Raw genomic sequence first — 14,293 nt, 5'->3', positions numbered from 1 at the left:
AAAATTTTTGTAACACATATTGGAAGTTACTGTGAAAGCAATGGAAGGAAAACTGAAAAGATAGCAAGTCAAATGCAGCAGTTCAGTTCAGCTTTAGTGGTGTCTTTACACACTACAGTCTCAGCCTCAGCCAGTGGTGGAGTCTCAGCCTCCACCACTCTCAGCACTGGAGCCCCCCAGGGGTGTGTTCTGAGCCCCCTGCTGTACTCTTTGTACACATATGACTGTGTGGCCACTACCAGCTCCACCACCATCATCAAGTTTGCTGACAACACCGTCGTGGTGGGCCTGATCTCTGATAACAACGAGACGGCCTACCTGAAGGAGATTAGGAATCTGGAGAACTGGTGCCAGAGGAACAACCTCCTTCTAAACGTCAGTAAGACAAAGGAATTGATAGTGGACTTCAGCACTAAGCAGGAGAGGAACTACCAGACCCCTGTCATCAACGAGTGCCCAGTGGAGAGAGTGGACAGCTTCAAATACCTCGGAGTTCACATCACGCAGGACCTGTCATGGTCCTGTCACATCAACACCGTGGTGAAAAAGGCCCGTCAGCGTCTCTACCACCTCAGACGCTTGAGAGACTTCCAACTGCACTCCAAGGTGCTCAGGAACTTTTACTCGTGCACCATAGAGAGCATCCTGACGGGAAACATCTTAACCTGGTTCGGAAACAGCACCATGCAGGACAGATGAGCTCTACAGAGGGTTGTGCGATCAGCTGAGCGCACCATCTGCTCTGAGCTCCCTGACCTGCACTCAATCTACAGCAGGCGGTGCTGGACCAAGGCCAGGAAGATCGTGAGGGACCTCAGCCATCCCAACAACGGACTGTTCTCTCTGTTGAGGTCAGGAAAGCGATTCCGCTCCCTGAAGACCAACACAGAGAGACTGAGGAGGAGCTTCTTCCCGCAGGCGATACGGTCTCTCAATCACACCACCACACAGTACTGACCCACACATACAGTTCTTACACACACACTGGACATTCTGGACATTGTTTTCACTTCATCACTTAAATCACTTTAAGCATATTTGCACTGCAGAAGACATAATGTGGATTGCACAACACTGGACACTATATTCTTCATTTCCAGTTAATATTTGTACAGCTGCTGTTATTGTGTATATATTTATTTATATTTCTTCATACATTCTTATATAGTTCTATATTGTGTATTGTGTATTTTGTTGTACAGTTATTTTATTTTCAACTTTAATTTATATATTTTATCTTATTCTTTCTCAGTTAAATTTACCCTTCATTCTAATTTGTGTTGTACAGTTATTTCCTTTTTAACCTTAATTTATATTTTATTCCTTCCTAGTAAAATTTACCCTTTTTAATTTTTCATATTTATTTCCTATCTTATTCATAGCCTTTTCCTTTTTTGTTTTCTTTAGGTCACGAGCAGTTGTCCAAGCATTTCACTGCATATCGTACTGTGTATGACTGTGTATGTGACAAATAAAATTTGAATTTTACAGGCGAGTAAGTCATGGTCAAAGTCAAAGACAGCTCAGTTCATTTCATGAAGATCGCAGTATTACTATCACAATCAGTGGAGCTTGCCTCAAAACCCTCATTATGAAGACTGAGAGAAAACTTTTAGGACAGAGTTTTGGCACTGTGCTCCCAACTTTGAGACATCTACACAAAGTGCTGACTACACACCTTTTCTTATTACACTTATTATTCCAGGTGGTGTACCTGCTGCTTTAGGCAGTGCCATTTTTTCCATGAAACAGAGTCATCTGTGCTGAGTTAATGTTTTTGATACTACTGCTTTGATTTTTATAGGTGCATGTGTAAAAGAAACAATACCCCACCTTTCATTATTATTTTTGCTGTGGATTGTGAAGACCAATATAGACAATCCAATCACTTAAACACTGGAATCAAAAGTGTAATTAAATAAATATTAGATTGATATATAAATATCTTATTTAAAGATTACTGTCACATAGATGAGAGGAAGCGAGAAAAACAGACTGGTGGGTGAGCTCCATTAACTCATATCAGCAGAGAGAGAGAGGCACTCTGTGCTGTAAATTAATTAAAATGTCTTAATAAAACTGCCTCTGCTTTCAAGGACAAAATAGAACAGGAGGAGTCTGTTGCTTTCAACAGAAAATCTTATTTGCAGCAGTAAGTGACTTCATCCTCATGATAACCTGTTACCCACATACTGTGCTGCCATAAGTAAAATATTTATACTGTAAAAATAAAATCTAGAAAAAACCCACACTCGAAATGACAGATTTTTCTTTTCCCTTTTTTATTCACTTCAAACATCTCATACACAACAGGAGGCTGCAAACATCATGTCAGTGTTACAAGATACAGCAATAGAAATTTAAGGAAAGTTCCTTCATGGTTCAGAGGTTGCACAGCAGAGTTTAAAGATAATGTGTGAAATGGACTCTTAAGATTGGTCAGAATTGGCCAATGAAAACATGATAAATGTTAACTTTTTACAAAGAAGGAAAACACATTTCATTTAAATGAATATTTTGCACAAGGGTGCAGGGGAGACATCCCCCCCCCCCTCTGTCCCCTTCTGGCCACCTGTGCCTCAATTTTATCTCACAACTTAGACATCCACATTACTTACACTCTCATAACACACACATATATATAGGGCCTTGAGGGTGGGCAAGTTAACGGCGTCCAGTGGACGGTCTGTGTACTCAAACCTACCCCTGGCGCCGGTCCCACCTCTTCAATTTTAAATCCATGTAGACATTGAGGGTTCTCAGGAGGGGCCGTGCTAACACCTGCTGCTCTCTGGCAGCAGCACCATGCTCTCCCCTTGTTTTAAATGCACTTTAGAACAACACGCAGCAACACTACACATGAGCGGGAGGAGGGAGGTATGGGGTCTTCACACACCCCCGTTTTCTGCTAGCCATCGGGGCGGGGGGGCTGGGAGGAGATGTTGGCTGTCCGATTGGCCTCCCTGCTGCTGCGGAGCCTGGGACGGTCTGCTTGCCTCCACCCGGGGGGAAGGGTAACATCTCTTGGGTCTGGGTTCTGTTTCCCCCTCTGGGGGCGAGGGTACCTGGACCCGGGGTATAGAGTATGTTTGGGGAGTGTGATTGTGTGTACATGTCCATTTATGTCAATCCTTACGTTGGGTGAGTGCTGAGTGTTTGTATATGTGTGCATGAGGGTGGGAATGCATGTTTGTGTCTGTGTGTGCCTGTTTGTCTGTGTCTATATGTCAGGTCGGGTCTTAGACTCCACCTCTCTGGGAACTCCCAGGCCCTCCAAGGCCCATCTCCCCTCACCACACTCCCTGCCGGTGACTGATGCCCTCAGGGGTCGGTGCATTGGTGGTTCTTGGTGTCCGGGGCTGGGCACTCAGGTATGTACCGGCTCACTCCCGGTGGCTACCTGGCGGGGCCTGGCGCCTGTTGCTCGGTCAGGCCTCCTCCGGGGTGCGGGGGGCCCTAGGGCCTCCGGCCTCTGGGCCTGTGGCTCGGTTCACTCTGGCACAGCTGGCTGCCGGCAGAGCCGGCGGGCACGCCGGTGCAGCCCCCTCTAGCTTCTGCTCGGTGGCTACTGGGTGACGCCTCGTCTGGGGATCCTCAGCCCTTCCCATGAGGGTGGCACGGATGCCCCTCCGGTGGTCCTCCTTGGGCCCTCGCACTCTGAGGCCTCTGGATGTCTGGGGCCTGGATCTCCTCCATGCCTGCTTCATGCCCTGGGGGATGGGGCTATGGCTCTCTACATCCTCTTGCAGACCATTACATGTGGAAACCATTTGAATACAAGCGCGCTGATCCACACAGGTATGCACACGCGTGTTCACTGTTCGTAGACTTAAATCATACCTTTCTTGGCTGCTACTTCAAAGCACATTGTGCGCTGTTGGTCCTGCGTGCTGCACAACAACATTGAATATTTAGTATTTACTGCTGTTTACACTTAGCTAGATTAATGCGATGGTGTGTTGTGTTTAGTATGTTGCTTTGTTTTTTGTTTTTTTTGCTTGTTTTCTATTCTTCTTCTCTCAACAGGTGATCCAGGAGATTTTTTTTCTCCCCCCCTTTCTCACTGTCCCTCTCCCGTTCTGTTTTTCTTTTCCTTCCTCTTTCTTTCTCCCTTTCCTATCCCTCACTCATGTTGTCCCGTCTGTAACATCTGAAAATAAATATAAAAATAATAAAAACAAAGGACGATCAAAGGGACCAATACGGCAATGCCACGATGATCCATTTGGCAAAGTAAACCATTGGGTACTTGTTGGGCTTCAACACATTCTTAGCTGCTTACACATCACCATCCAGGAAACTGACTTCTTTAGACTGTGCCACTCTGAGCAGTAACAGATGAGCTTATTGACTTCTTCTTATTTGTTGTTACTTCTGTAACATATTTACTTCTGGAAAAAAAAACGTCAACATTGTTCCTCCTGTGTGGCAGCAGAGAAGCAGACGTGAGCTTTACCAGAAGAAATTTTGCTGTAAAGTGCAGCCTGGAGCTGCAGAAGCAGCACATGTGTGAAGCACGAGCAGAATAAAAGAAAGGCTATGTGAACAGCTGAACAGTTTCCAGGGTCTCCCCATAACGGCCAGTGATACAAATATAAATTTGTTGTTTTTTATCAAAAAATTGATAAATAACTCTAACAATGTCTTATATTTTAGACTCCTGAGAGTAGCCACCCTTTGCTTTGTTTTGGCTGCAAACCCTCGGCCTTCTCTTAATGAGCCTCATTATACTGTCACCTGAGAGTCATGGTTCTGGGTCATGTTGACCCAGCATTCTGAGTTTCTTGTGTTTCGGTGTTAATTTGTAGTATGTTTATGTTTTAGGTTTGTCATGGTCCTGGGCCATGTTGGCCCAGTATTCTTAGTTTTCTTGTATGTTTGTATTTTGTTCCCTATTTAGGCCATGTTTCCTGAGTTGCCCTGTTGTGTTGTTCCCTAAGTGTTTTCCCTTCGTTTCCCCAGCCCATTATGTCTGTGTTTTCCCCGTGCTCTCTCTCCTCCTGTCTGAACCTCTGTACTTCCTGTTTGACTCTGCCCGTCTCCCGTCAGTGTTAGGTTCACTCCGCCCTGTCTCGTTATGGTTATCTGTGTCAGCTGTGTTCCCCGTGTGTTCCCACTTTCCTCGTTAACCCTCTGTGTATTTCTGTCTGCGTCTCCCTCTGTTCAGCGTCGCGTTCTCCCTCATGCTGCGTGGATTTCCCTGTGTCTCTCTCCGAGTATTAGTTTATTGTTCCCAGTTTAAGTTTTGTATTTTCCTGTCATCTTGTCAGCAATAAAGCTGCCTTTTGAGTTCATCCCTTGAGTCCGTGAGTTTTGCGATTGGGTCCTCATCCTGCCTGCCACGCAGCGATACATGACAAGGTTCATCAGTAGTCTTAAGTCTCGTCTGTTTTGAATTTCTTATATTCTTATATTACCTGCTTTCTAGCCTGAATATGTCTTAAAAGTATTTTGTCATCCAGAAAGAGTAATATTTCAGACACCGCCACTCTGCATTCCTCCACAAATGCCTCGTTTGAGCTTTGGACGAAATGCATACTGGGATGTTTGCCTGGGTTTGGCTACAGTAGCCAGTGAGCTGATGGTGACCAAAACAGCCAATGAGAATTTTTTTCATCCAAGTCTGTGATTTTTTTGGTTTTGTGGCACAAATATAACACTGTACAGATAGAGTTGAGCGTGCAGGGGCAGAGATGTTGAGAGCGTGAGCAACACATTGCGAGCATGTCCGCAGAAATCTGAGCAAGAGCAAATGCAAAAACTGAGCGAGAGGGGCTGCTATTGTGTGTGTATATGGATAATAGCAAACACTGAAATACATTTTTTGTATGCAGCAATGAATTTTGTTCACTCAAATTTAGATTTTCCTTGCTCAGGAATAAATTTCTCCTCAAAATGCAACACTTGTACTCGCAATTTCTTTTTACGTGTGCTCAATTTTTTTTTAATGTGCACTCAGAATAGTGACACAAAAATAATGCCATAGTCTTTGACCTCTGTGTCCCTCCCTGTGTGTTTGTGTTTATGTGTGCATGTGTGTCCTTGTGTCTTGTTTCCCTTTTCTGTTTTCATGTTTCTCTTCTTTCATTCCACATTCCCCCCGTCTATGGATTCTTTAAGTAACATATTGGTAACACATTTAAAATAAAATACATGTACAAAAAATAAGTAAAATCGTTTTGGGTTTTTTTGTAAAAACATTGCTTTTATTTGTTTGTATAATTAATTGGGTTAAGACTTTTATACAAATTTTTAGCCAGAAAATTGCGTGTTATCTGGCGAACATGTTTTGTCCTTTATCTAAAGAATCAGTAGCTTCTCACACACACGAGCCGTTTTTATTAATTTATTTGTTTAACTGTGAACTTTTGTCGCAGTTGGTCTTCCATACCGGGAAGCTCGTCACACCAGGCTGTAACTTTCACTTTTGATTTGGAGCTGTTTGCCGCACAACAGGGGCACTTTGTTTTTTTCTGACTTCGACAGAAAAGAGGCAGTGCAGCCACAGCTGGCTGATTTTTGGATCGTAGCTACTAAGTGAAGTTTTCATATCTGTTTCTTTTCTGTCAATCAGATCATGGCTGAGGTCTTCGGCAGTCGATCGCTAAATGATAAGGTGAGTAATAATCTGTTCGTCTGTTTGCTTGTTTTAGCCCGTCTAGGAAGAAACAAGTGCTCCACAGTTAACGATGTCTTTCTTTCTTGGCAGAAGGAAGGAGGCCTGGATAAAGACGGTGAACTAAAGGAGGCCAGGCGAGAGTTGGAGGAATGGAAGGTAGGCCGGAACTAATGCTGAACTACATTTTCCATTTTCAGGTGTGAAGTCGCGCAGCGTTTTAGTTCAATAGTAAAATAAGTTCACGACCGTCAGAATAAATTTATGAGAAAACGCAGAGAGCTGACAACTGCTCAGCCGGAAGTGTCTTCATCCTCCGTTTATAGAAGAAGGTGGTTTGTTTACTGAGTACTGTGAGTGATCTGAGTGATTTAAATAGTAATTACAGTTCTCAGATCTCTTATTTAAGTCGAGATGCAATCCTGCATCGTGAATGCAAGTCCGGAAGTATGTTCTACAAATAAACGTACTAGACTGAAAAGCCTGAGAGAATCTATCTAAATGCCCATATTATAATAGATGTCATTATTTTCATTGATATACATTTATTAGCATTGAGACATCATTGGATACATTTTATTTACGCATTTGAGCTTAAAGTTAAATGGTTACTTATATTTGGTTGCACAGAAGATGCAGTTTGCAGTAAACAGGGAGAAACCATAAAGCAGCTCATTTCAGCAAGTGAAAGTCAGACGGAATGGGCTCAGGCAACATTCCGTAGGTCTATATTTGCTCAACTAAAAACTATTTTGATGGCTCACACTTTAGCAAACGAAGCGCAGGTGAAGTGAGCACAACCAAAAATGAATAAACACTGTTTTAGTCTTTTGTTTGGGGGGAAAGATTGGTCATAGTTTGTAAAGGGCAGAACCATTATCTTGTGAAACCTACACAATTGCAATGATCAGTACATATCTTGATTAGTGATTGCTCAGGAACCTGTTTATATAGAAAATAAATAAAGGTACATAAGGTTAATGTCAACTAAAATACAGGCATACAACACCAGGGGGATGCAGCACGAATACTGAGTTTCATCAGTGAGTCAAGTGCACAACATTGTTTAGGATTTCTCTTTTAAATTTATATCAAATTTATATAAACGCTTCAGTTCTTCCATTTTTTCCTCATAAAGACAAAAACTAAGTAAAGCTTTGTTTCTCTTCCAGTTCTGTACTTTTCTTACTTACCAGCAGTGGTATTATATCATTCAGAATGACTTGAGTATATTTGGCCATGTTTAAATATCTGTCAGTGAGAGGATAATTTTATTTGAGCAGCTTGTAGTCTCTTTGTAGACTGCCCACAGCTCCAGTTGTATTCTCTCTGAACACCACCTATTGCTCTTAAAGGCTAGATTCGAAAAAGCGGATGATGTGAAAGCCAGGCTGATACTGGAAAAGCTGACGGAAGATGATGCCAAGACAAATGCACAGCAGGAGATGAACGCTTGTGTCAAAAACCAACAGAAGACCCAGGATGAATTTAATGAAAGCATGAGAACAGTTCAGGTACACTTATTGTCATCTGTGTAACATCTACACTACACTCAGAGAAACTGAGAGTACATAACTCTCACCAAATATTCCACTTTATTCTTTTCCATAGGATGAAATCCAGAAGCTGACTAGATACAATCAAGATTTGCTGGAGAAACTGAAGAGATGTCAGGATGAACTGGAGGCTAAGAAGACAGAGTCCCGCAAGTTAGAGCAGAAATTCAAGGTGAAAACCAGGAACACTTTCAGATCTGTCCATCTGCTCACATTTACGTACACTAATCACGGGCATTAATGTGATGGTAATTATGGGATTTCCACACATGGAAAATCCAAAAGTAATCTTATAAATACATCACCAAACATATCCAGATGTCTCTTAGCAAGTTGCATTGTGATGAGTTATTTTGAGATGGCAGCAAATTTACACTGTTATACAGGCTGTAGACTGTTACATTGTATCAAAGTGTCATATCTTCAGTGTTGTCCCATGAAACTATATTACAAAATATTTACATAAATGTGAGGGGTGTACTCACTTTTGTGAGATACTGCATAGACGTACAGGCTCGTATATATTCTTTTGAGTGTGTGTGGATTCAATTCAAACTTGTGCATCCAATCCCTGTTTTTAAAATTCCTTCAAGAGCTATGCTCTACAGTCATTCCACCCTGTGAAAGGCAGTTCACGGCCCCAAATAAAACTGTGACATTCATGTTCCTGATCAGTGGACACAAACGCCTGACCACAGCTGTATACACATTGAAACAGATAACGGCCTGTAACTCTGTATTGTCCCATCTGTCCAGATCTACGCCCAGATCCCAGACACAGAGGTGAAATTTATTTCTCAGAATAAAGAGACAAGGGAAGAGGGTGACGAGGACAGTCAGCCAATCAGAGGAGTGTTTACCATCAGCCAGAGAGCTGCTGTGCTTCTGCAGGGAGGACAGGCTCTCATCACCTTTGAGGAGGAGAAAGGTAGACGTCATTTGACTTCAGTACTCTATATGGTTCATTCTTACTTATGTTAATGTTAATAAAACCAAAAATAAGGAGTCCTCATGGTTTTCCATGCTTTGCTGTGTAAGATATTTATACAATGACAGTTTGCACTGTCACTTGGAAAAAGACACATACAAGACAGTTAAATGCTCAAGTGAAAAAACAGAATTTCAATTTCAGATATTAAATATGAAATTATGATTTCTTATTTTTAATATCACCTGAAAAGAGCAATTTAAATGAAGACAGACAGATGGGTTTTTTGGAGGTGTGGTCGTAAACTTTGGATCAGCTGTAAAACAGCCTGTTTCACTTTAAGCGTTATTTTCAGTACATTTCATGCTCAAGAAAATGTTTTGTCTCACTCCCATGGCTTCTTGTGGCATGCTGTAGCTCTAATTGGAACCTTGTGAAGATCCAACCATGCAAATTATGATTTTTATGCCATTTTCCAAGTGGTCTTAAACGTTTGATTGGGACCGTATCTGAAACTGCCACACGAATGTTCATCTCTTTAGTTTAACGTACATCATGTCAGCATAAAAAGATCAGATCAAAAATCTCTGCAACAACAGCTATAATAAAATCAAACACTTGAGAGACAAGAATAAAGAGACAATGTCAGCCTATCATAGTGTGTCTATACTACACCTAGACAGATTATTCTGTGATCAACCTGCTTAGCATGTCAAAATGAACCCGATCATGACTCAGACCTTACAACATGGAGTTCTCAGTACAACTGCAAATGATACACATCTTTTTGTCATATTCTTGGTGTGCAGTGGCTCGCCAGATCCTGAAAATTGCCAAGTGCTCTGTGTCCTGTGAGAACAGCAGTTTGGACGTGAAGCCGAGAAGAATCACCATGGATCCTGCTGTGAAGTTTGAGGTAGATGCTGCAACAGTATCATCGGGTTTTTTATGCTTCAGTTAGAAAATGAAGCCTCATGTTTCAAAATGAAAAAGCAACTAGAGCCTTATTTTTTATGTTGACTGTGTCTCTAGTTTCCTGTCTATAGTTTGTACAGTTGTAACACTGTCAGGTCATTAAAATCTGTCCACAGAGTAGGAGTGAGACAGTACACCTCTCCAGGGTTACTTATTGCTGTGATGACACACAGAGAATACTTTCCTAAAAATACTTCTTAACTAAAGCCAAAAAACTTTGGCTTTAGTTAAGACCCTAACAATACAGAACTAGATCCATCCTGAGTCATTCCCATGGAAAATATGGCCTTCTGTGCGTGTGTGTGTGTATGTGTGTGCGGCAGGGTCAGAATTAACAAATTAAAACAGGAAGTAACTAAACAAGGAACACAGGAACGTAAACTTGACACGGAGAACACAAAAGAGCAGGAAAAATGACCTCCTGGGACAAACAACAACTAGAACTACAACCTAATATCCAGAAAATGGAAAATTAAGCTGGAATATGAAAACCTAAGTGACAACATAAAGAACATACTGTACAGTAAATATAATAATTAATAAAACAAAAATAATAAACTCAAAGCATGAGGTCAGCAAACGGATATATAGGACTGCTTTCTTCCACTTATAATTTTTTTATATATATATATATATATATATATATATATATATATATATATATATATATATAATTTTAAAATCCTCACAAACCCTTGAATAATCAGGCCCCAACTTATCTTAAAGACCTCATAGTACCATATACCAAAGTACATCACTTTGCTCTCAGTCTGCTGGTGTACTTGTAGTTCCTAGGACATTTAAAAGGAGAATGGGAGGCAGAACCTTCAGCTCCCACTTTGGATTTGTGAGACAGACACTATCTCTACTTTTAAGATTACGCTTAAAACTTTCCTTTTGGATAAAGCATATAGTTAGGGCTGGACCAGGTGACCCTGACTCCTCCTTTAGTTATGCTGCAATAGGTGTAGACTGCTGGGGGACTATGTTACACTGAGTGTTGTTTTGTAATGATCAACACCCTGTAAACAGTGTGTGTTCACACCGATGTAGGTCCACCTTGACGTTTCCAGAAAGGAGCTGAAAGTTTCCAACGTCCCTGATGTCATGCCAGAAGAGAGAATGAAAGACCGACTGGAAATTAGTTTCTCCAGGCCCAGTAGAGGAGGAGGAGAGGTGGAGAAAGTGGAGTATGACAAGAACACCGGGACTGGGTGTGTCACATTTCTCCAACCTGGAGGTAAAACTCTATAAGATAATTGTGCGACATTACACATTATTCTTAGTTAGTTGTTCTAAGTTATTCTGTATCATTACAATAGTTGTAGCCAAGCTAAGTATGTTAATGCTCAAATGTATGTGCATTTGTGTGCAGTTACTGAGAGCCTTGTCCTGAGGGGAAGGTACGACGTAGAGCTGGACACTGAGGTGAAGGTGCAGGTTGGACCTATTTACGAATACCAGCTGCGCAGATTTCAGGTAAGTTACAGCACTGAGACTAAAAGCACTTTGTTAACTTAGTTAAAAGCACAATTTATCACTTGTACAAAATTTAACTGGACAGGCTGCCAGTCTGTTGCAGGACTAACACAGAGACACAGGCAACATTCATGCTCACATTTTAGACCGGGAGTCTCCTTGAAGTCACCAGTGCATGCCTTTGGACTGTTGGAGCACACAGGGGCCCACGCAGAGAGGCCCCACACTGGCAGTTTACCTTTAATTCCCAAGCTGACTCTTTCAAACCTTTTTATTTTTCAAAATACAAAATATAAAAAAAAATGTATTTATGACTCAGAAAACTATACTTACCAAACCCCACATACCTTTAAAGGTCATGCTACTAATAGAAATCACTAACTCAATTAACAAAATAGCCATTGCTGCTGGATAATTCCTTTCTTTTACTTAGCCTAGTCGTCAGAATCCACAACGTGTCATGAAACTAATTTCTTAAAATTTCACCAACAGAGACATATGGAGAAATTTTTCCTGTTTATTTTAATATTAACATTATCCAATAAAACCTCTACATTTAGGGAGGCTGTGTCTTTTTGCAATTATGTAAATGCATCCATGCAAGTTTAATGAAAGATAGTTATTTCACTTTAGCACTAAAAATGCTTAACTGGTATAAAACTTTGCATTCAGTTGCCTTCAGATTAACAGAAACAAGAATACTTCTAAAAAAAATAGTTATATTTTACTTCAAGCTATCTTGGTATTTGTTTTTTGAGGATTTTTAAGTTGTATTGAGAGCTGATGGGGTGTTACGCACACCACAGGTGCGGCTACCAAGTTTAAATCTTAGTGACCGAGACATCAAGTCAAGGTCAGAGATCAAGTTTTCTGAAATGCCATAACTTGAGAACAGGGTGGCGTAGGATTTTGAAATTGATACTATGGGTGTGTCAACTATGACAGTGAGGACTAACACTGGCAGTTGCAAGTCTTCTTTAAATTTAAAAGCCTTTTTTGTTACATAGTCATTGTGTATTATGACTTAAAACATTCATAATACATAATTATTATGGCTATAGTAAAATAATTATTCTCTGACAAAAATATGTAATTATTTCACAACTTGTAACAAACATATAATTATAGAAATATTATATTATAACATGTAAGTGTCAGTATTTGCATTTTTAAATTTTTTTGCAATTACTAAGTCTGTAGAAAAACAGTGTTAGCGGGCTTTCTTATGTGTTCAAATACACACGCGCCTACATGAATACGTCTTAACGACACCCCCCACCCCCACACACAAGTTGTTATAAAACTTGTGTGTGTTGTTGTAAAAGTTGTTAAAAGTTTGCAGAGCAACAATAAAGCAAATTTTTATGATTTATTTCAGACCTTTTGTGGCTGTCCGAAGCGAACCATCCTCCTGGATGACATTCAGGACATGGTTGATGAGGAAGACCTCCAGGACCATCTGGAAATCCATTTTCAGAAGCCCAGCAACAGTGGTGGTGAAATAGAGAGCATCAAGTACATCGCTAAACCGAAAGTCCTGCAGGCCTTTCTCTGTGAGAGCACAGAGGAGAAGGACGACAGTCTGTGAACCACCATGAACTGTCCTCTAATACATATAGGACATGTAAGACGAGCTCCACCTGTATTAAAGTATATTTCTAATCATTTCCAAATGTCTTGCTCAACCTGAAGTGATACATTGTAGAGATTTCATTTATTTGCTCTCCTGCTGGGTTAATCGGGACGATACTTTATCTCTGTGCATTTAATACATTTGATTACAATCTTCCATGTGGTAAAGTTGGGGGGTGTTTGAGTTATGTTAAAAGATAAAACCAAGAAATTCTGAATATCACTTGAAAAAGAACCTGTGTGATATTTTATGCAGTCAGTCAGTAAAATTAATGACAACCTACACAAAGACAGTACTACTTATAAGAACATGTAAACACTGGGATGGGTAGTAGGCTGATAGTAGGCTGAAAGCCTCACATCTCATTATCTAATCACTTATTTTAGTCAGAAAATTGTATTTCCTTTAGTTAATGTAACTAACTGTAAATCTGGGATGTCAGAAGACAAACGTGTAATGCGCTGGATGACATGATATTTTCTGTTGGTAAATTACCACTTGAGAGGTGAGAACTGCAGTTTTATTACAGCTATCTCTGAGCTAGTTGGCTTGCCCTTTTTAGCTCTATAAACCTGCAAAGGAAGCTTTCAGACACACCGTCATCCTGTGTAAAAAGAAAATCCTCGCAATTTGAACTAGTGCCTCAACTGTCTTCTATGCTGTGCTTAATAAAGTTAATGAATCCTGAAACAGTAACATGAGTTATATTTGTTATGTTGTGGCAGCTGCATTGGTAACCACAGTGTTAGCACTGCTGCCAGAGTCACGTGTTGTTTTATTGTGGCTCCTGGCTGGGCAGCATGATCATTAGCACATTATTAGTTGTTGCCTCACACCACTGTTCCCTCTGTAAATGGTAAATGGACCGCTTCTCATATAGCGCTTTAACTGACCACTCAAAGTCATTCACCCATTCATACAAGAACGTCTTTCTAAGCTCTTTCCAACATTCATGCACATTTATATTCCAGTGGATGCCTTGGAAGCAACTTGGGGTTAGTATCTTGTCCATGGATATCTGACATGCAGACCAACCTTCTTATTAGTAGGCTTCTGTCTTCCTCCCACATTCCAAGATCGTGCATGGACTAGGTTCATTGTGAGTA

General features: G+C 40.8%; 1 protein-coding gene across 2 annotated transcripts; it reads left to right on the top strand.

The window, feature by feature from the left end:
* The first annotated feature begins 6,406 nt into the window (after positions 1 to 6,406).
* Positions 6,407 to 13,883, top strand: nmi (N-myc (and STAT) interactor). 2 transcript variants are annotated; one of them, XM_040026549.1, is made up of 9 exons: positions 6,407 to 6,616; positions 6,713 to 6,775; positions 7,972 to 8,130; positions 8,228 to 8,344; positions 8,929 to 9,100; positions 9,910 to 10,016; positions 11,129 to 11,315; positions 11,451 to 11,554; positions 12,933 to 13,883. In XM_040026549.1, the coding sequence occupies exons 1-9, from the start codon at positions 6,578 to 6,580 to the stop codon at positions 13,140 to 13,142; spliced, it is 1,158 nt and encodes a 385-aa protein (XP_039882483.1). In that variant the 5' UTR covers positions 6,407 to 6,577; the 3' UTR covers positions 13,143 to 13,883. The 2 variants fall into 2 exon arrangements, with proteins under 2 accessions (XP_039882483.1, XP_039882397.1); XM_040026463.1 differs by having other exon boundaries at positions 6,409 to 6,616; positions 6,710 to 6,775.
* The last annotated feature ends 410 nt before the right edge of the window (positions 13,884 to 14,293 follow it).

The sequence above is a fragment of the Simochromis diagramma genome, unplaced genomic scaffold (assembly GCF_900408965.1).
Source record: "Simochromis diagramma unplaced genomic scaffold, fSimDia1.1 OVJJ01000322.1, whole genome shotgun sequence".
NCBI classification, from domain to species: Eukaryota; Metazoa; Chordata; class Actinopteri; order Cichliformes; family Cichlidae; genus Simochromis; species Simochromis diagramma.
The sequence above is the reverse complement of the archived record's forward strand: the minus strand, read 5'-3'. Positions and strand labels throughout refer to the sequence as shown.

What these genes read in the sequence shown, in the direction of transcription:
- nmi (XM_040026463.1), top strand. Translation starts at nt 6,578, where the DNA reads ATGGCTGAGGTCTTCGGCAGTCGATCGCTAAATGATAAG. An exon ending in GTCGATCGCTAAATGATAAG is followed by an intron (nt 6,617 to 6,709) that starts GTGAGTAATAAT and finishes CTTTCTTGGCAG; the next exon opens with AAGGAAGGAGGCCTGGATAA. An exon ending in GAGAGTTGGAGGAATGGAAG is followed by an intron (nt 6,776 to 7,971) that starts GTAGGCCGGAAC and finishes TTGCTCTTAAAG; the next exon opens with GCTAGATTCGAAAAAGCGGA.